This window comes from Palaemon carinicauda, chromosome 1 (assembly GCF_036898095.1).
Source record: "Palaemon carinicauda isolate YSFRI2023 chromosome 1, ASM3689809v2, whole genome shotgun sequence".
Taxonomy (NCBI): Eukaryota; Metazoa; Arthropoda; class Malacostraca; order Decapoda; family Palaemonidae; genus Palaemon; species Palaemon carinicauda.
This window is the reverse complement of record NC_090725.1, coordinates 156,093,543-156,115,400: the sequence shown is the minus strand read 5'-3', so window position 1 is coordinate 156,115,400 and position 21,858 is coordinate 156,093,543. Positions and strand designations below refer to the sequence as shown.

At 46.9% G+C, this 21,858-nt stretch overlaps 1 protein-coding gene across 1 annotated transcript in view; it reads left to right on the top strand.

The window, feature by feature from the left end:
* The window catches only part of LOC137652535 (26S proteasome non-ATPase regulatory subunit 8-like), a 55,673-nt gene that overhangs the window by 7,517 nt on the left and 26,298 nt on the right, over window positions 1–21,858 (top strand). Inside the window, exon 2 of the mRNA XM_068386006.1 lies at window positions 14,490–14,562. Coding sequence (XP_068242107.1) covers window positions 14,490–14,562 — 73 coding nt within the window. The remainder of the gene's footprint in view (window positions 1–14,489; window positions 14,563–21,858) is intronic.

The following is a 21,858-nucleotide window of genomic DNA, read 5'->3' as shown; positions in this document are numbered from 1 at the left end:
CAGGTCTCATTCTCCGCAGCCGAGATCCTCAACCAGGAGAAAGTTGTGAAGTCTGCTATGCAAGCCACGTCGATATCTGGTTGGAGACCTTAGGTATCCTGATACGTTCCGAGGACTTTTCCAAGGAACGTACCAGGAGGGGTTTGGAAGCCTTCCTGCTCTCAGATACTCGCACGATCGAGTTTCTGGCCCACCAAGTCTCGAACTTGTTGGCAAATACTATCCTGAAACGTCGGGATGCAGTAGCTGAGAGATTCCATCAGAAGTCCCTAGCGCCTAGATCAATAGGCTCAGACATTCCTCCCTAGAGGGATCCCTCCTGTTCGAGCCTAAGGATGTGGAACATGCTGCTGAGAGGTGGAGGAAGTCTCATCAAGACTCCCTCCCTCGTAGGGCTTTAACATCCAAGCCCTATAAGCCTCCAGCACCACAGCAGTCCCGTCCAGTCAAGACCACTACGGCGACAACAGCAGCGAAGACCTTGGTGTCTAAGCCCTTTCCTGTCAAAGAAAGGAAAGGCAAAAAGACCTCCAGGGGAGGCAAGAATCCTAGAGGGAGCAGCCGAGGCCGCAAACGCTAGGATAGGCAGTCCCCCTGCATTTCCTACTGTGGGGGGATGCCTACAAAGTGGCTCAAACAGGTGGAAGCAACTCAGGGCCGATTCCTGGACAATCTCTGTGATCAATCTAGGATATTGCGTCCCGTTCATAACATCTCTACCTCCCCTGACGACGAATCCAGTGTCATTGAACTCCCTTGCCATGGGATCAGCAAGTCCAGACCCTGATGAAGAAGGGCGCTCTCCAAGAGATCCTTGACGGATCCGCAGGCTTCTTCAGTTGACTCTTTCTTGTAAAGAAAGTATCTGGAGGCTGGAGACCAGTCATCAACCTCTCAGCCCTGAACAAGTTTGTCAAACAAACTCCGTTCAGCAGGGAGGCAGCGGACACGATCAGACTAGCAGTGAGACCGCAAGACTTCATGTGCACACTGGACCTAAAGGACGCGTACATCTAGATCCCAGTCCATTCGTCTTCAAGGAAGTACTTAAGATTCAGCTTGGACAACAGAATGTACCAGGTCAAAGTGCTGTGCTTCGGTCTTTCCACAGCACCACAAGTCTTCACCAGAGTGTTCACCCCAGTATCATCTTGGGCTCACAGGATTGGCATCCATCTCCTCAGTTATCTGGACGACTGGTTAATCCTAGCAGACTCGGTGCCAACCCTTCTTCAACACCGAGACAAACTTCTGAGACTTTGCCAAGATCTGGGGATCATGGTAAATCTCGAGAAGTCTTCACTGCTTCCCACTCAAAGACTGGTATACTTAGGCATGATTATAGAAACCACTCTCCACAAAGCCTTCCCATCAGACGACAGGACAGCAAGGCTGAGGAAGGTCGCAAGACCTTTTCTCAGACGAGAAGAGCTTCCAGCCTAATCGTGGTTACGTCTCGGTCACCTTTCATTGCTGGCCTGTCTAGTTCCCAATGGTCGCCTCAGGATGAGATCCTTCCAGTGGCAACTCAAGTCCTTCCAGTGGCAACTCAAGTCCTGGTGGAATCAAGCGTACGACTCCCAGACATCCAGATCCCCATGGGACTTGCGGAACTGACGGATCTCCAGTGTTGGGTGGCAGACGAGAACCTACGAAAAGGAGTGGATCTTCTCCTCCTCCCCCCCCGGATTTGATGCTGTTTTCAGATGCTTCAAAAAGGAGGGGGTTGGGGCACGTGCTGCACCACACAACCTCAGGCCTCTGGTCAGAGTCAGAAAGGTACCTCCACATAAATCTCCTAGAGATGAAGGCTGTCTTTCTAGCCCTTCAACAGTTTCAACAGTACCTGGCAAGTCACTCTGTGGTGATGATGAGCAACAAAACCACCGTAGTGGCCTACATCAACAAAAAATGAGGTACTTTTTTCGCAGCAACTATCCCATCTAGCAGTAGAGATACTGAGATGGGCCGAAATCCACTCGATAGCACTATCGGCACGTTTCATTCCGGGCAAAAGGAGTGTGCTCACCGACAACATGAGCAGAGCATCTCAGATAGTGAGCACTGAGTGGTATTTGGATTATCTAGTAGCCAACAAAGTCCTGACTTTGTGGGGTTCTCCGACTGTGGACCTCTTCGCAGCGGCCCTGAACTTCAGGCTCCCGCTGTACTGTTCCCCAGTCCCAGACCCCAAGGCTCTCTGGCAAGATGCTTTCCAACAACGGTGGGACAACATCAACGTTTACGCCTTTCCCCCGTTCTGTCTGATGAGTAGGGTACTCAACAAGGCCAGAACATCGGTCAATCTTTCAATGACTCATAGCTCCGTTATGGCATCACGCAGAATGGTTCCGGGACCGTTTGCAACTCCTAACGGAGTCACCAAGAGAACTCCCTCCACGTTACAATCTACTCAAACAACCACATGCCAACATCTTCCACAAAGCCGTAGGTTCACTATGGCTTCACGCCTGGAGACTATCTAGCATCTCCTCTCTGAGAGAGGATTTTTGCAACAAGTTGTGATCAGGATGTCTGGACACCTGTGAAAGTCTTCAGCAGCAGTCTACCAGGCAAAGTGGAAAGTCTGTGGTTGGTGTTGTGGAAAGGGTATCTCTCCACTCGATGCCACTATTCCAACAATAGCAGAGTTCCTCGTGTATTTGCGTGAAGAAATGCGCCTTTCAGTCTCGGTATTGAAAGGCTATCACTCAGCCTTAAGCCTCGCCTTCAGGCTGAAAGGAATGGACATTTCCTCATCGCTAGGACTTTCTCTACTCATACGGAGTTATGAGTAGAAGTGAGATCTCCCCTATGGAACATGGTTCGAGTTCTCAGGTCTCATAAGAGACCTCCCTATGAACCATTACGCCCGGCATCAGATCGCCACCTAACCTGGAAGAAGGTGTTCCGGCTAGGTCTGGCCTCGGCCAAGCGAGTCAGCGAACTTCATGGTCTCTCGTATGACATCGCCCATTCAGGGGATGGGGGGAGGTAACGTTCAGCTTCATCCCTGAGTTTATTGCTAAGACTCAGAATGCAGGAGTAGCGGATCCTCGATTCGACTCCCTCCGGATTTCCAATCTTTGTACTGTAACAGATGACCCACACCATCTCTTACTATGCCCAGTAAGGAGCTAGAGGCTGTACCTCAAAAGAACAGCCGCAGCCTGTTCTTGTGTGCCAGCACTATTTTTCAGCACAGGAAGGACTAAGAGGAGGGTCACCAAGAACACCATCTCTGCATGGATTTGCAGGGTCATTGACCTGGCACTGAATCCAGACCCTCCTTCATCACGTCGTCCCAGAGCACACGATGTCTGGGGCATAGCTACGTCCCTGGCCTTCAAAAGAAATTGTTCAGTGACGCAGGTTCTTCAAGCTTGGGTATGGAAACGGCAAACAACGTTCACATCCCACTACCTGCAAGACATGACGCACAGGAGACTCGATACGTTCTCTATCGGTCCTTTGGTAGCTTCACAACAGCTGGTTTAAAACCTCAAGTTCATTATTGGACAAGTAGCAGAAGGTTGAGGGCATTGTTACCCAGTTTTAGTCTGCATGAATGAAAAGGTTTGACTGGCCCCCTGGGTTCTCTGCATAGCTGACCTCAAACCACTGCCGGTAAACTATGCTCCCTTGTGTTTTTAGTACTAATATTAATACTGTTACGTCCCCATACCCTGACGAGGTGGTATTGGGAAAGTCCTAGTCCACAAGTTTCCATCTAAAGAACTTCAGAACAACTTCCTAGGACGAGTCACACTTCTTCATACTTTCACACACAGGTTGCGTAGGCCGCAGACCTTGCGTAGCAAGGTTTTAGCGAGGTGCAGGGACTCCTTATTTCTTGAGTGCTTACACTCAAATAAGGAGTCCCCGGGCAAATCCATAAGACAGCGCGGTATGTATTCCAGTTACGGAACAAATGAGAAATTCGTAGATAATTGGTATTTTTCAATATTAATCTTACCCGATAATCATGTAGCTGTCAACTCTGTTGCCGACAGAAATCTACGGTCGGGATACGCCAGCGATCGCTATACAGGTGGGGGTGAACACCACAGCGCCATCTGTGGTCAGGTACTCCAGTACTTCTTGTCAACACCACCTCAATTTTTTCCTCTGTCATGCCTCCGGCTAGACCTACATGGATACGCTGTTGATTCTGGAGTTATTGCTCACGATTTGGTGATGTATTTGCTCTAGAGTTTAGCCTTCGCTATTCAGGAAGCTTTATCATTAGCTTAGCAAGTTTTTGGAATTAATTTGATTTAATTTTTGATTTAATTTTGGTGACGAAGAGAGTATGAACTCTCTTTCACTTTTAATGGCCGACCCTTCCCTTAGACGGAAGTGTTGGTGTCGAAGAGAGTATAGACTCTCTTTCTTAATTTTGCTTAACAAAAGTTATAGATTTATTTTATATCTCTCCGCCTTTTATAGGCCTCTTCGATTAACTTCCTTTTATTATAAACTTATTAAAATTAATTTTTATATTCGTTTATATTCGACCTTTCCTAATATTAGGCGGTCTTTTCTTGGAACCGAAGTTAATTAACATTAAGCCCGTCATTTCGTTTTTTCCTGTTAACATATTATGCTATTTTAATGTTTTTGAAAAAATTTCTTTGATAGTCTCGTACTGTTTTCAAAGTTGAACTAACGTTTTGTTTTGTCTCTGCAGTTGTTGACGTTCAAAACGTTCAACTTGCGCTCTATCGTTACGATAGAGAGAGAGTATTCACGGTGTCACGTTGCAGTAAGAGTAGAACGATTCTATCGTTTTGTTCATTCTTTCTTAGCTTAAATGGTTTTAATTCTAATAAAGGAACTTTTTATTTGGGAAATCTTTCAGTTTTTTTCCTTTAACAATAATATGTTTTAACGATATATATAATTGGGCTCATCTCTCAGGTTCTAAGTCAAGAGAGAGAGAGAGAGAGATAGAGACGGAGGGAGAGAGAGGAGGATAAACGTTTCGTTCAAGCGGGTAACGTTGTTATCGTTTTTGCTCTTCTCCCTAGTCTCTTTAGGGGAAGAAGGTAAACGTTTCTAGAGTTTTATTCTTGTTCTCAGGCTTTATGCGGTGAGAGATTTTAAACGTAGTTTATTTGATCTAGTGTTTAGTCTCTTTTCCAGCCACTGAATTATTTATCTTTCATTATGTTTTTCTGTTACATTGTAATACTGTTTTCGCAATTACTAACTTTTAATGAAGGATAGAATTGCGTGTTTCAGGTACAAACCACTTAAAGTTTCGAGTTCAGTGAAATAAGTGCAAACAGAAAATCAAAAGTGATAAAGTGATAAGCGCAAAGTGTTACAGTGTTGCGTTCGAGGGTTCGTCTGTTCGTGCCAGTTGTTCGCCTAGTCTGGGACCTCTTACAAGCTCCCAAGCAGGGGAGAAGTAACGTCGAAGGACTTATGGGTTCATCAGGCCTTGATCGACGAACAGACGTTTCCCTCCGTGGTTTCGGGTGTAACCAACTCACGTAGCCGACGTGATCACCCCACCCACACAAAGACGAGAGAGCCCTTTTATTCCTCGTCTGCGGAAGAGGTTTCTCGCAGAAACCATGGACCAAATCTTGCAGCTTTTAAGTGCAAGTCAGTCCCTTCCGCGCAAGTCCAACTCCTAGGTGGTGCCATTAGCACTGGGTCAGTTCGGACTTGCTGCAGTACGACAACTGCACACCTCCCAGAGAGGCAAGGTGGTATCGCAACAGGCAGTAACTCCGTCTGTTGCCGCACCAGCTGTTTTAGACCCTCAGTCTCAACGGACAGTAGCTCCGTTTGTTGTTGTCTTTCTTAAATTCTAGTGGTCTATGCTGCAGACAATGCAGTCTCAGCTTGCGGTGTTGATGCAGGAGTTTCAGGCAGAGAAGGTTAGCACACCTCCTCCTGCGAGCGCTCCTCCACCTCTGCGCAGTCCACCCTGCCAGACGTATGATGTTGAGGCTCCTCCTGCCTCCATGCGTGAGCTGCCGCATTGGGAGTTGCCAGGTACCAGCGCTATGCAGCAACCTCCACTTTCCTTGAGGCAGGAGCCTCATGCTATGCGGCAACCGCCTCAACTCTTGAGGCAAGAGCCTCAACTCTTGAGGCAAGAACCTCAACTCTTGAGGCAAGAGCCTCAACTCTTGAGGCAAGAGCCTCAACTCTTGAGGCAAGAACCTCAACTCTTGAGGCAGGAGCCTCAACTCTTGAGGCAAGAACCTCAACTCTTGAGGCAAGAGCCTCAACTCTTGAGGCAAGAGCCTCAACTCTTGAGGCAAGAACCTCAACTCTTGAGGCAAGAACCTCAACTCTTGAGGCAAGAACCTCAACTCTTGAGGCAAGAGCCTCAACTCTTGAGGCAAGAACCTCAACTCTTGAGGCAAGAGCCTCAACTCTTGAGGCAAGAACCTCAACTCTTGAGGCAAGAACCTCAACTCTTGAGGCAAGAACCTCAACTCTTGAGGCAAGAGCCTCAACTCTTGAGGCAAGAACCTCAACTCTTGAGGCAAGAACCTCAACTCTTGAGGCAAGAGCCTCAACTCTTGAGGCAAGAGCCTCTCTCTGCGCAGCCACCTCCTCAACCCTTGAGGCAGACGCAACTCTTGAGGCAGGAACCTCATGCTATGAGGCAGCCGCCTCAACGCATGCAGCAACCGCATTCTTCACAGCATGAGCCTCTCTCTGCGCAGCTACCTCCTCAACCCTTGAGGCAGACGCAACTCTTGAGGCAGGAACCTCACAGGAGCCTCATGCTATGCGACATCCTCCTCAAACCATGAGGCAGGAGCCTCATGCTATGCGGCATCCTCCTCAACCCATGAGGCAGGAGCCTCATGCTATGCGGCAACCTCCTCTACCCATGAGGCAGCCTCATGCTATGCGGCATCCTCCTCAACCCATGAGGCAGGAGCCTCATGCTATGCGGCATCCTCCTCAACCCATGAGGCAGGAGTCTCATGCTATGAGGAGCCTCATGCTATGCGGCATCCTCCTCAAACCATGAGGCAGGAGCCTCATGCTATGCGGCAACCGCCTCAACCCATGAGGCAGGAGCCTCATACTATGCGGCATCCTCCTCAACGCATGCGGCATGAGCCTCATCCCTTGCAGCATGAGCCTCATCCCATGCAGCATGAGCCTCATACCATGCAGCATGAGCCTCATCCCATGCAGCATGAGCCTCATCCCATGCAGCATAAGCCGCACGCCATGCAACATGCTCTGCTTACCTTACAGCATGCTCTGCATACCTTACCGCATGCTCCTCAGTCACACATCTTTGGTTGTTGCCAACTCACTAGACTGTCAAGCAGTTTCATAACGTTGCCTTCTAGTCTGCTGCTTTTGCACCAGTGAAACCCTCACTGAGAGAACTTAGCTTTTCTCGGATATGGTTCCTGTAGATGAGAAAGTGCTATTCTCCCTCCTTCTGATATTCCCTTGAGGACTCTGTCATTTGGAGAGGAGCCTTTAGCTGCTTAGCCTCCTATGGACTTTTATTTAAGCATAACATGCTTCCAGGGAGGGTAATGGTTCCACTTCAGTCGCTAACCCCGTCTGTTACCACACCTGCTCCCATAGACCTTGAGCTTTGTTGCAAGACATGCAGTCCAAGCTTAGTCCTTGTTAGAGGATTTTTTGTTTACGGAGTCAGTGTGTCACTGGGAAGACGTTCAACAACCAGCAGAAGTGACTTGTTGTGACGCAGTGCGGCAACCTCAGCAACCCGATAAGGAGTTGTCTGTACGACCCAGACAGTCTAGACAGCTTCGGGTTGTCGCTGTACTTCCTCGCTTCCCCATGGTTGACAGTTCACAGACTGTGCAGCAGTACCATGATCTTGTGTCCGGCTCCGTCAGACGACTAGCTTTTAAGAGCTCCCACAAGTCGTCGCTGTCTGGAGATTCTCAGATGGACTATGGATCTGACCAAGGAACTGGGCCTCCTGGTCAATTTTGAGGAGTCCTAGCTCGTCCCATCCCAGACCATTGTCTACCTGGGTATGGATCTTCAGAGTCGAGCTTTTCGGGCTTTTCCGTCGGCCCCAAGGATCTACTAATCCCTAGATTGCATCCAGAGCATGCTGAGAAGGAACCGATGCTCAGTCAGGTAGTGGATGAGTCTAACAGGAACACTTTCATCGCTGGCCCTGTTCATCGAGTTAGGGAGACGCCACCTCCGCCCCCTTCAGTATCATCTAGCGGCTCACTGGATAAAGGACATGACGCTAGAGACGATCTCAGTTCCTGTTTCCGAAGAGAGGAGGTCTACTCTCACGTGGTGAAAGAACAGCTTTCTTCTCAAGGAAGTCTACCTTTGGCTGTTCAGAAACCCGACCGCCGTCTCTTCTCTGACGCATCAGACACGGGCTGGGGTGCGACTTTGGACGGACAGGAATGCTCGGGAACATGGAATCAGGAGCTAAGGACACTTCACATCTATTGCAAGGAGCTGTTGGCGGTTCATCTGGCCTTGATAAACTTCAAGTCCCTCCAGCTTAACAAGGTGGTGGAGGTGGACTCTGACAACACCACAGCCTTGGCTTACATCTCCAAGCAGGGAGGGACTCATTCGTGGAAGTTGTTCTAGATCGCAAGGGACCTCCTCATCTGGTTAAAAGATCGAAAGCTCACGCTGGTAACGAGGTTCATTCAGGGCGATATGAATGTCATGGCAGATCGCCTTAGCCGGAAGGGTCAGGTCATCCCCACAGAGTGGACCCTTCACAAGAATGTTTGCAGCAGACTTTGGGCCCTGTGGGGTCAGCCAACCATAGATCTGTTCGCTACCTCGATAACCTAGAGGCTCCCGTTGTATTGTTCTCCGATTCCAGACCCAGCAGCAGTTCACGTGGATGCTTTTCTGCTGGATTGGTCCCATCTCGACCTGTATGCATTCCCGCCGTTCAAGATTGTCAACAGGGTACTTCAGAAGTTCGCCTCTCGCAAAGGGACACGGCTGACGTTGGTTGGCTCCGCTCTGGCCCGCGAGAGAATGGTTCATAGAGGTACTGCTATGGCTGGTCGACATTCCCAGGACTCTTCCTCTAGGAGTGGACCTTCTACGTCTACCTCACGTAAAGAAGGTACATCCAAACCTCCACGCTCTTCGTCTGACTGCCTTCAGACTTTCGAAAGACTCTCAAGAGCTAGGGGCTTTTCGAAGGAGGCAGCCAGAGCGATTGCCAGAGCAAGGAGGACATCCACTCTCAGAGTCTATCAGTCTAAAGGGGAAGTCTTCCAAAGCTGGTACAAGGCCAATGCAGTTTCCTCATCCAGTACCACTGTAACCCAGATTGCTGACTTCCTGTTACATCTAAGGAACGTAAGATCCCTTTCAGCTCCTACGATTAAGGGTTACAGAAGTATGTTGGCAGCGGTTTTCCGCCACAGAGGCTTGGATCTTTCCACCAACAAAGATCTACAGGACCTTCTTAGGTCTTTTGAGACTTCAAAGGAACGTCGGTTGTCCACTCCAGGCTGGAATCTAGACGTGGTCCTAAGGTTCCTTATGTCATCAAGATTTGAACCTCTCCAATCAGCCTCTTTTAAGGACCTCACATTAAAAACTCTTTTCCTCGTGTGCTTGACAACAGCTAAAAGAGTAAGTGAGATCCACGCCTTCAGCAGGAACATAGTTTTCACATCTGAAACGGCTACATGTTCCTTGCAGCTCGGTTTTTTGCTAAAACGAGCTTCCTTCACGTCCTTGGCCTAAGTCGTTCGAGATCCCAAGCCTGTCCAACTTGGTGGGGGACGAACTGGAGAGAGTACTTTGCCCAGTTAGAGCTCTTAGGTACTATCTAAAAAGGTCATAACCTTTACGAGGACAATCAGAAGCCTTATGGTGTGCTATCAAGAAGCCTTCTCTTCCAAGGTCTAAGAACTCAGTTTCTTACCTATTCAGGCTCCTGATTAGGGAAGCACATTCTCATCTGAAGGAAGAAGACCTTGCTTTGCTGAAGGTAAGGACACATGAAGTGAGAGCTGTGGCTACTTCAGTGGCCCTCAAACAGAACCGTTCTCTGCAGAGTGTTATGGATGCAACCTATTGGAGAAGCAAGTCAGTGTTCGCATCATTCTATCTCAAAGATGTCCAGTCTCTTTACGAGAACTGCTACACCCTGGGACCATTCGTAGCAACGAATGCAGTAGTAGGCGGGGGCTCAGCCACTACATTCCCATAATCCCATAACCTTTTTAACCTTTCTCTTGAATACTTTTTATGGGTTGTACGGTCGGCTAAGAAGCCTTCCACATCCTTGTTGATTTGGCGGGTGGTCAATTCTTTCTTGAGAAGCGCCGAGGTTAAAGGTTGTGATGAGGTCCTTTAGTATGGGTTGCAGCCCTTTATACTTCAGCACCTAAGAGTCGTTCAGCATCCTAAGAGGACCGCTACGCTCAGTAAGGAAGACGTACTTAATAAAGGCAGAGTAATGGTTCAAGTCGTCTTCCTTACCAGGTACTTATTTATTTTATGTTATTTTTGAATAACTAATAAAATAAAATACGGGATACTTAGCTTCTTTGTTAACATGTATGCTGGTCTCCACCCACCACCCTGGGTGTGAATCAGCTACATGATTATCGGGTAAGATTAATATTGAAAAATGTTATTTTCATTAGTAAAATAAATTTTTGAATATACTTACCCGATAATCATGATTTAATTGACCCACCCTTCCTCCCCATAGAGTACCAGTGGACCGAGGAAAAAATTGAGGTGGTGTTGACAAGAAGTACTGGAGTACCTGACCACAGATGGCGCTGTGGTGTTCACCCCCACCTGTATAGCGATCGCTGGCGTATCCCGACCGTAGATTTCTGTCGGCAACAGAGTTGACAGCTACATGATTATCGGGTAAGTATATTCAAAAATTTATTTTACTAATGAAAATAACATTTTTCCTAACTATACAAACCTTAGCTATTTAATCAAACTTGCCCGCCAACCCTATCCTCCTTGAAGTCCTACCTCCAAGCAAAGTGAGCTCAAGCACAGGTGTATGAGAGGGGGGGGAGCAAGCTACCCTCCCCTACCCCCGCTAACTAACGGTGTGGGTAGTAAACCCTCGTTAAAAATTAATGGCTTGTCATTTCAGCTATGCCAAAAGTAATACCCCTATTAAATAGCTAATATTTGTATAGCTAGGAAAAATACAAATTATCTACGAATTTGTCATTTTAGTACATTTTTTCGTTCATCTTGCTACAAGCATAAGTTACCAGAAAAGGATTAATGACAGGTTTTGTGGACAATTAGTGGTAGAGACATCGTTATTATAGAAAAACTTGGTAAAAGCTTTTCTGTACCTACAAAGGAATGTGGTTTTATTTAGAAAAATTATTGTTTTCTTTGAAAATTACCTTTATATCTGCCGCAGATAAACAGTTAATAACCGTCGGTGTTGAGTAGGGAAAATTTACTTCTGAATCAGTGAATAAATTTAAAATTAACCTTTTCTTGTCTATACATTTTTCTCTGGGTTGCATAATATATCCACAAAAAACTGCACAAAATATTGGCACCGTATTCCCGTGAAATATTTCTTTCACTCTTTTGTTTACATCTAGGTCAGTGACCTTCGGAGGCTTGTGCCCTGGGAGGATGGGTTTGGGGCTTGCGCCCCGTCTAGGTCTGGGAAGTAGGGTCTTGGGGGTGCCCCTTGGCTAGGTTAGGCTTGGTGGTTTTGTTAAGTTCTGTGGCCTTTTACGAATTGCGAATCACTTTTTTTTTTTTTTTTTTTCTGTTATCGCCCACCCAATACCTACCTGTGTCTGTCGGGAAGGGGGAAGGATAACTGGAGAAGGGTTTATTTGCGGTGGAAATAGAGGTAAAATTCATTGAAAGCACAGCATTTACTGTAGGAGCTGTAGTTCCATCTACAGTGATACCTCGGTAGTCGAACGACTCTATACTCGAACAATTCGGAGTTCGACCAAAATTTTCGAGAAATTTTTGCTGCGGTGCTCGACCAAAAATTCGGTACTCGACCAGCCGAACACGTGACGACCGCATGGGCTTTGTGATGATCGCGCCATCTCGGCCACTCTCGCTTGTTCGGGAAGCATCAGTTCTCTCGAGAGCGTCACTCAGACAACGCGCGATCAGCATTCGTTGTGATTTAGTGATTTTCAGTGCTTTTAATTGCTTTTTTAGCTTTCATAATGAGTCCCAAGAAAGTAATGAGTGTTAAGGGGAAGGAGAAGAGGAAAACAGTGCGAACAACGATCGAGTTGAAGAAGGAAATTATAGCGAAATATGAGAATGGTGTACGAGTGTCCGATTTAGCGGTAGAATACGGAATGGCGAAGTCGACCATTTCTACGTTTTTAAAGCATAAAGAAATGATTAAGAAGGCGAATGTTGCAACGGGAGTTACGGCGGTAACTAAGCAAAGGCCACAAGTGATTGAGGAGATGGAAAAGTTGCTTTTAATATTTATTAAAGAAAAACAGTTGGCCGGGGAAAGTGTTAGTGAAGCGTTCATTTGTGAAAAAGCGTTGCATATCTATGAAGAATTAGTGAAGAAAAGTCCGAGTACCAGTGAAAGTGATTCATTTACATTTAAAGCGAGCAGGGGTTGGTTTGAAAAGTTTCGTAATAGAACAGGTATTCATCGTGTTACTAGGCATGGGGAGGCAGCTAGTTCGGATCAAATTGCAGCCGATAAATACGTGGGGGAATTCGATCGGTACATAAATGAACAAAATTTGATCGCACAACAAGTCTTTAATTGTGATGAGACTGGGTTATTTTGGAAGAAAATGCCAGCCAATACGTACATTACCAAGGACGAGACGAAGATGCCAGGTCACAAGCCAATGAAAGATAGGCTAACATTGTTGCTGTGTGCAAATGCAAGTGGCGATTGCAAGATCAAACCCTTGTTAGTGTACCACTCGGACAACCCCCGGGTGTTCAAACGAAATAATATTTGTAAAAGTGCACTACCAGTTATGTGGCGCTCGAACACTAAATCTTGGGTCACAAGACAATTCTTTACTGAGTGGATAAACGAAGTGTTTGCCCCCCAGGTTAAGGCTTACCTCATTGAAAAGAGCTTGCCAATGAAATGTCTTCTGGTTATGGACAATGCTCCTGCACATCCTCCAGGTCTCGAGGATGACTTGAAAGAAGAATACAGCTTTATCAAAATCAAATTCTTGCCCCCCAATACTACTCCCATACTCCAGCCCATGGACCAACAGGTCATTTCAAACTTCAAAAAACTCTATACCAAGGCCCTTTTCAGAAAGTGTTTTGAAGTGACCAGTGACACGAAGTTGACCCTAAAGGAATTCTGGAAGGAACACTTCAGCATCCTCAACTCTGTTAACATGATTGACCAAGCTTGGCGAGGTGTGACCTATAGGACATTGAACTCTGCCTGGCGTAAGCTGTGGCCATCATGTGTCACAGAGAGGGAGTTTGAAGGTTTCCAACCAGAGGCGGGTCCAAGCACTGCTACCCCTGTAATTTCTGATGACACTGATGTCGTTGAGGAAATTGTTGTCATGGGCAGGAGTTTGGGGCTTGAGGTCGACAAGGATGATATTGATGAGCTTGTAGAAAGCCATTCTACCGAGTTGACTGTGGAGGAATTGTTGCACCTGCAACAACAACAGCAGCAGGATCTGATTGTGGAGCAGGAATCTTCAGAAGAGGATGAGGTAAGGGAGGATGTTCCAAGTTCTCTCATCAATGAAATTTGTTCCAAGTGGGCAGATGTGCAGGCTTTTGCTGAAAAATACCACCCAGAAATTGCAGTAGCAAACCGGGCAGTGCATATGTTTAATGATAGTGTCATGTATCATTTTCGAAGAATACTGCAGAGGAGGAAGAAACAATTAACAATAGACCAGTTTTTCACAAAAGAAAAGAAAGCTGCTACATCAAAGCCTGTTTCTCCTCCAAAGAAGAGACAAAGAAGAGAAGAAACCCCTGAAATAGATCTGCCCACCCTTTCATTGGAGAGAGAAACAACTCCTGAAGGAGAACTACCCCGCCACATCATGGAAGGGGACTCTCCTTCCAAGCAGTAACCTCCCCCTTCCATCCTCTCCACATCCATCCCTGTATGCCATCGAACCGCTGCTCAAAGGTATGTTCACTACAGTACAGAAAATGGTTTAAAATTGTTTTATTTTAGTACAGTAAATGGTTTAAAATTGTTTTATAGGATTTTCTGACCAATTTCATACACATTTAGATAATTATTGTTGTTTAGGTACACGTTTTATTAATATTTTGGGCCTGTTCGAGTGCTTGGGAACGGAATAGAATATATACCATTATTTCTTATGGGGAAAAAAAATTCGGTACTCGAACAAATCGGAGGTCGAACACGGATCTCGAACGGATTATGGTCGAGTACCGAGGTATCACTGTATTTGAAATGTAGTTCCATGTTTTTCTCTAATTTTACTGAAATATCTGGTTTTTGTTTTACTTGCTCTACTAATTCTTTATATCTATTGTTGTAGGTTGAGTTAACAAAGCTCCAGTTTCTTCCATCCAAGGGTCACAGTGTATCCAAAGAAGAGTTACTTGTAGCAAGTAAGTAAAATATACCATATTGTTTGCAAGAACAATATTTAGTTCCTTTTGTGTTGGGTAAATTAAATTTTTTTTTAATTTAACTGCTCAGGTTTTTTGCTCTGTAAAGGAGCACAGGTGCACAAAGAATTTTATTGTGGTTAATGCTAGAAAGCTATTCAGAGTTGTACCTACACAGATACAAACAATCATCCTTTAATAGAGTTTGTGCCCTTACGAATACAAACCCTTCGCTCTTTACTTATTGATACTGACAGTCCTCAACCAACGAACCCAATGGGGACTGAGAGATAGTTCGTAGCATGAATTGTTCATAAATAGTTACTGTATAAGTACCCGGTACCCCTAGAGTAAAATTTTGGCCTAGGATATGCATAGCCTAATAGTTCCCTTTCTTATGAAATTAATATCAGGATATTACAAATGATGTTTGACTTACTTTATCATCTTACATTACTGTATATGACTTACTTTATCATCTCACTTTACTGTATATAATTTTGTAAAGTATGTTATACCGTGCTAGGCAGTATATCTTTGCCATCCATGTTTGCTAACGGTTATACTCGTATAAGCGGATGACCAACTTGGAGTAATGAGAGCTTTGGGTGTGGAGGGAATGCCCCCCCTAAATCTCGATGAAGTCACTGACAGCAGGGTGACGGATTGGGTTTAAGGTGATGGACAAACTTTCTCTTCGGCTTTTACTCCTGATGCCTGGCGGTTAATCTTATTAGAATTAGTATGGACTGGCAGGGGTCACTTGCCTTAGTTAGATAGGCACTGCGCATCGCAAGGAAGTGACTATCATTTATTGTGTCTAGCCAATGAATCCTCTATAGATTTAGTCAGTCAGGGAAAGAGAAGATGACAAATTGGCCCCCAGTCCCGGGTGTAGAGGATTGTTAAGAATCTCCCGGTTTATAAATACTAAAGAAAAATTGAAAATGGGTAATTGGAATGGTAGAACCATTAATTAGATTGGGAAGTTACAGCTAGTGGAGAGGGAAATTATGAAATATAGTTTGGATATCTTGGCCCTAAGTGAAATACATTATAAGGGGATTGGTAAGGAAACTTTAGAAGTTTAGACCAAGGCAATATATATACAGTATCTACTCGGGAAGATCAGATGGAGTTGGAAGAGAAGGGGTAAGAATGATGATGCCACCAAGAGCAGGAAAGGCATTAACCGAGTGGAGAGCTGTAAATAGTACATTGTTACTAGCAAAGTTCAAATCAAATCAGTGCATTATGAGTACAGTATTAAAGTTTGCTATGCCCCAAAAAAGGATTTCCCTGAAGAAAGGAAAGACGAATATTATGTAGCACTGCAGACGGTAATAGATGAGATCCTGGAGAGAGATATGAAAATTGTGATTGGCGACTTCAATGCTAAAGTTAGAAGAAATAAAAGAATGTGATGGGTGTCGAGGGTCTTTGCGAAGTTGCAAATGAAAATGGGGCACATTTCATAAGTTTCTGTTCAGCAAATAATCTTGTCATTGGAGGTACTCTTTTTCAACACATGAACATCCACAAGTATACATGGACTTCACCATGTGGCAGTTACAAAAATCAGATAGATTACATTGGCATTAATAAAGAGAGAAGGAGGACTCTGAGAAATGTAAGAAGCTATAGAGGTGCAGATATTGGTAGTGATCACCAGTTCTTCGTTGCCACACTTAAATTAAAACTGAAAACACCCAACAGAAAGATGGATAGATTACCAAGGTTTGATACAACTAAGCTTTTAGAAGAAGAGCACAGAGAAACATTTGTAATTGAATACAGTAATACCTTGAGATACGAGTTTAATGCGTTCCGGGACCAAGCTCGTGTGTCAGTTTGCTCGTATCTCAGATGAATTTTTCCCATATAAAATAACTAAAAACAAATTAATCCATTCCCGCCCTCTGAAAAAAACCCTAAAATCAGTATTTTTCAATATTAAACTTACCCGATAATCATGTAGCTGTCAACTCCGTTGCCCGACAGAATTCTATGGAGGGATACGCCAGCTATCACAATACTAGAAGGGGGTGTACTTACCAGCGCCACCTGTGGCCAGGTACTATAGTACTTCTTGTTGACACCTCCTCAATTTTCCCTCTGTCGTGCTTCCGGCAAGACGTTCTGGGATACGCTTATGATCTTCGAGTATTTTCACGGCTAATTGGTGAAGTATTCTCTCAGATTTCGGCTGTCGCTTTACTGGAAACCTTCTTATATTAGCTAGATAGCTTTTATATAGTCCTGATTAACGGTTAACGATCTTTTGCTTGATTTTGGAACCCCCTTTGGCTAACTCTTTGGATTCAAGATGTCTGACATTTCGCAAGCCCCCTCCCATAGACGATGTAGGTCTTGCAATAGGCGTATTCCGAAGGCCTCGGTAGATCCTCACACCGCTTGTTCTGACTGTAGGGGCAGGCCCTGTCAGTTAGAAAATCGATGTGAGGAATGCGCCGGACTTTCGGAACTTGAATTTGTCCGTCTTTTGAAATATTCAACTAAGTTAGAGAGAGGTAGAGTTAGGAGGAGTTCTTCTCACTCTTCACTTTTTTCCTCGCCTCATGATCCCCTACCTTTTCCTACCCCTGTAGTGGCTACCCCCGAACCTACTATTTGCCCTCCGCCTGATATGTCTGTTGTTTTGCGTGCTATTCAGGCCTTAGGCGATAAAGTAGAGTCAGTGGTAAGTGATCATAAGTCTCTTATGGCCGAAGTCAAGGAGCTTAAGGTCAAGAGTGCAGTGGGTGGAATTAGTGCCAGTGCTGTGACGAGTGCTAGTGTCAGTGCAGTGCCAAGTGCTAGTGTCAGTGTCAGTGTGGTGCGTGAGGATACTTCTGTGCGAGCCAGTCGTCCTCCCAGTCCGGGACCTCTTGCAAGCTCCCAAGCCCACGGGAGAAGCAATGTCGAAGGGCATAAGGGTTCGTCAGGCCTTGTTCAGCGCACAGAAGTATCCTCGGTGGTTGCGGGCGTGTCTTCCAAAGACCGTCACTCCCACCTGCAGACGATTGAGCCCGTCTTTTTCTCGTCCGCTGATCAACTGTCAGGGAAGAAACGTTGGACTCAGGTCTCGAGACCACTTAAACGCAGAGTCCAGTCCGCAAGTGCTCAGCCAGGTTGCAGTCATTGGCTCAGCTCTGACTCGCCGCAGTCATCAGTCGACTGCACTCCGCCCAAGAGGAGTAAGGTTCTGCCACAACAGAGCTCGACTGTTAAGGCTTTACCTCAGCCTACTGTAGTTTCTGCCGACCCCAAGTGGACTCTACTACAGTCCATGCAAGCTCAGCTTTCGGACTTGATGCGTGAGTGTCGGGCTGAGAGTGTTGCGCCTCCGCCTCCGCCTACACTCCCTCCGCCTGCGCTCGCTCCGCCTGATCGCAGTACCACCTGCCAGGCGTACGATGTTGAGCCACGTTCTGAGTTTGCTGTTCCCAGTGGTGTTCAGCCTCCGCCTTCCTTAAGGCAACCTTTACAATGGGATCAGGAGGATTATACCTCTCTTCCTCCGCCTCCACTTGCTGCTCCACCAGTGATGCAACACTCGGTTGAGGTACAACAACCTCTCCCGTCCATGAGTCAGTCTCCTCAGCTCTCGCTTCAGCGAGCTCAACCCTCCACAAGGCAAGCACCACAACACCTTAGCCTTGCGCCTCAGGAGCCTCAGCTTGCGAGACATTTACCTTGTTCTGCGCAGCCTCTACCTCATCGCGCTCCGCTCACACCACAGGAACAGGAACTTGCTACTCCGCTTCCGCCAACCGCTCAGCAAGCGCAACCCTTGGGTTCAACCACTCATGCTAGGAGTCAGCCTCCTCCACCCATGCGCCTTCCTTCTGCTTCGTCTTTTATTCAGCCTTTGCAGTCTGAGCCTCAGGTTTTCCCTCAACAGTTACTTGAAGAGGAAACCACTAATATTGTTCCTACTCGTTCTGACTCTGCTGTTCAGCATTCTTGTCCGATCTCTTCGCTACACTCTGGTGATGAGGCGTCTGATGATGAGGCGGCACACCTGGATCCCTCGTCAGACGTGGATGAATCCAAGCCTTCTCCACAGTCTATTGACTTTCGTAAGGTCTTGGCTCTGCTTAGGGAGGTTTACCCAGACCACTTTGTCTCTGCTATTCCCCGCTCTCCGCCATCTGAGTTTTCGCTGGGCATACAGCAAGCTAAGTCCACCTATACTAAGCTAGTCCTAGCAAGGTCCTCTAAGAGAGCGTTAAGGATCTTAGGGGAGTGGCTGCAGACTAAGCAACACCTTGGCAAAACTTCTTTCATGTTCCCTCCGACTAAGCTCACTTCGAAAGCGAGCGTTTGGTATGCCACAGGAGAAGCACCAGGCTTGGGAGTACCTGCCTCTGCCCAGGCTGACTTCTCAAGTCTGGTAGACTCGCCTCGGAGAACTGCAATGAGGCGCTCTAAGGTTTGCTGGACCTTCTCAGACCTTGATCACTTACTGAAGGGAGTATTTAGAGCATTTGAGATGTTCAACTTTCTAGACTGGTGCCTGGGGGCCCTCAGCAAGAAGACCTCTCCTGCGGACAAGGATTCTGCCATGCTATTAATGTCCTGCATGGATAAGGCCATTAGGGATGGATCTGGTGAGCTTGCGTCGATGTTTGTATCAGGGGTTCTGAAGAAAAGGGAACAGCTGTGTACCTTCCTTTCCTCCAGCATTACACCTTGTCAAAGGTCACAACTCCTTTTTGCTCCGCTCTCGAAGTTCCTCTTCCCCGAAGAGCTGGTTAAGGACTTGTCTGCTGCCCTGATACAAAAGGACACACACGATCTTGTAGCCTCATCGGCTCGTAAGTCTAAGGTTGCTACCTCAGTCCCCAAGACTTATCGCTCCCCAGTGGCTGATACCCCTGCTACGAGGTTCATACCGCCCTTTCGTGGTAGAGCCCCCAGCCGAGGAAGCTCCCGTCCAGACTCTTACAGGAGCAAGTCTAGGAAAGGCTCCAAGACATCTAAAGGAAAAAACTGACTCTCCGCATCTCCAGACAGCAGTAGGAGCCAGACTCAAGATCTTCTGGCAAGCCTGGGAGAAGAGAGGTGCAGACGCCCAGTCTGTCAGTTGGCTGAGGGACGGTTACAGGATTCCATTCTGCCTCAAACCACCTCTGACCACATCTCCCATCAACCTCTCTCCCAACTACAAAGAAGAGGACAAGAGGCTAGCATTGCACCAGGAGGTGTCGCTACTTGTGCAGAAGAAGGCAGTGGTTATAGTCCGGGACCATCAATCCCCGGGCTTCTACAACCGTCTCTTTCTTGTGGCCAAGAAGACAGGAGGTTGGAGACCGGTGCTGGACGTCAGCGCGCTCAACGCGTATGTCACCAAGCAGACGTTCACGATGGAGACGACGAAGTCGGTCCTAGCAGCGGTCAGGCAGGAGGACTGGATGGTCTCGTTGGACTTGAAAGATGCCTACTTTCACGTTCCTATTCATCCAGACTCCCAACCTTTCCTGAGATTCGTTTTTGGAAAGGTTGTCTACCAATTCCAAGCCCTGTGTTTTGGCCTAAGCACAGCTCCTATGGTGTTCACTCATCTGATGAGGAATATAGCAAAATTCCTACACTTATCGGACATCAGAGCCTCCCTCTACTTAGACGACTGGCTGTTGAGAGCCTCCACGAGTCGTCGCTGTCTGGAGAATCTCAACTGGACTTTGGACTTAATCAGAGAACTGGGTCTGTTAGTCAACATAGAAAAGTCTCAGCTCATTCCCTCCCAATCCATTGTGTACCTGGGAATGGAGATTCGGAGTCAGGATTTTCGGGCTTTTCCATCGGCCCCCAGGATAAGCCAAGCCCTAGAGTGCATCATGAGCATGCTGAAGAGGAGCAGTTGCTCGGTGAGACAGTGAATGAGTCTCACAGGGACCCTTTCATCACTGGCCCTGTTCGTCGAGCTAGGGAGACTCCACCTCCGCCCTCTTCAATTCCATCTTGCAGCTCATTGGGACAAGGGTTCGACTCTCGAAGCAGTCTCTATCCCAATCACCCAAGAGATGAAGACCACTCTCCTGTGGTGGAAGAACAATCTCCTTCTCAAGGAGGGCCTATCGTTGGCTATTCAGACCCCCAATCTTCATCTCTTCTCAGATGCATCGGACTCGGGCTGGGGTGCGACCTTGAACGGACGGGAATGCTCGGGAACGTGGAACGAGGAACAGGGATTACTCCACATCAACTGCAAGGAGCTACTAGCAGTTCATTTAGCCCTGTTGAACTTCAAGTCCCTCCTGCTAGGCAAAGTGGTGGAGGTGAACTCAGACAACACCACAGCCTTGGCTTACATCTCCAAGCAAGGAGGGACCCATTCGAGGAGCCTATACGAGATCGCAAGGGACCTCCTCATTTGGTCAAGAGGTCTAAACCTCACTCTGGTCACGAGGTTCATTCAGGGCAATATGAACGTCTCAGCAGATCGCCTAAGCAGAAGGAATCAGGTCATTCCCACGGAATGGACCCTCCACAAGAGTGTGTGCAACAGACTTTGGACCTTGTGGGGTCAACCTACCATAGATCTGTTTGCCACCTCCATAACCAAGAGACTTCCGCTGTACTGTTCCCCTGTTCCAGACCCTGCAGCAGTTCATGTGGATGCTTTTCTACTGAACTGGTCCCATCTCGACCTTTACGCATTCCCACCGTTCAAGATAATAAACAAAGTTCTGCAGAAATTCATCTCGCACGAAGGGACACGGCTGACGCTGGTTGCTCCCCTTTGGCCTGCAAGAGAATGGTTCACAGAGGTACTTCAATGGCTAGTCGACATCCCCAGGACTCTACCTCTAAGAGTGGACCTTCTACGTCAACCTCACGTAGACAGGTTGCACCCAAACCTCCACGCTCTTCGGCTGACTGCCTTCAGACTGTCGAAAGATTCGCTAGAGCTAGAGGCTTTTCGAAGGAGGCAGCCAGTGCGATTGCCAGAGCAAGAAGGGTTTCCACTCGTAGAGTCTACCAATCTAAGTGGGAAGTCTTCCGGAGCTGGTGTAGAGCCAATTCAATATCCTCTACCAATACCTCTGTGACCCAAATAGCTGACTTCCTTCTACATCTTAGGAATGAGAGATCCCTTTCAGCCCCTACGATTAAAGGGTATAGGAGTATGTTGGCTTCAGTTCTCCGCCACAGAGGTTTGGACCTTTCTTCCAACAAGGACCTTCAAGACATTCTTAAGTCTTTTGAGACGTCTAAAGAGCGTCGTCTATCCACTCCAGGCTGGAACCTAGACGTAGTCTTAAGGTTCCTTATGTCACCTAGGTTCGA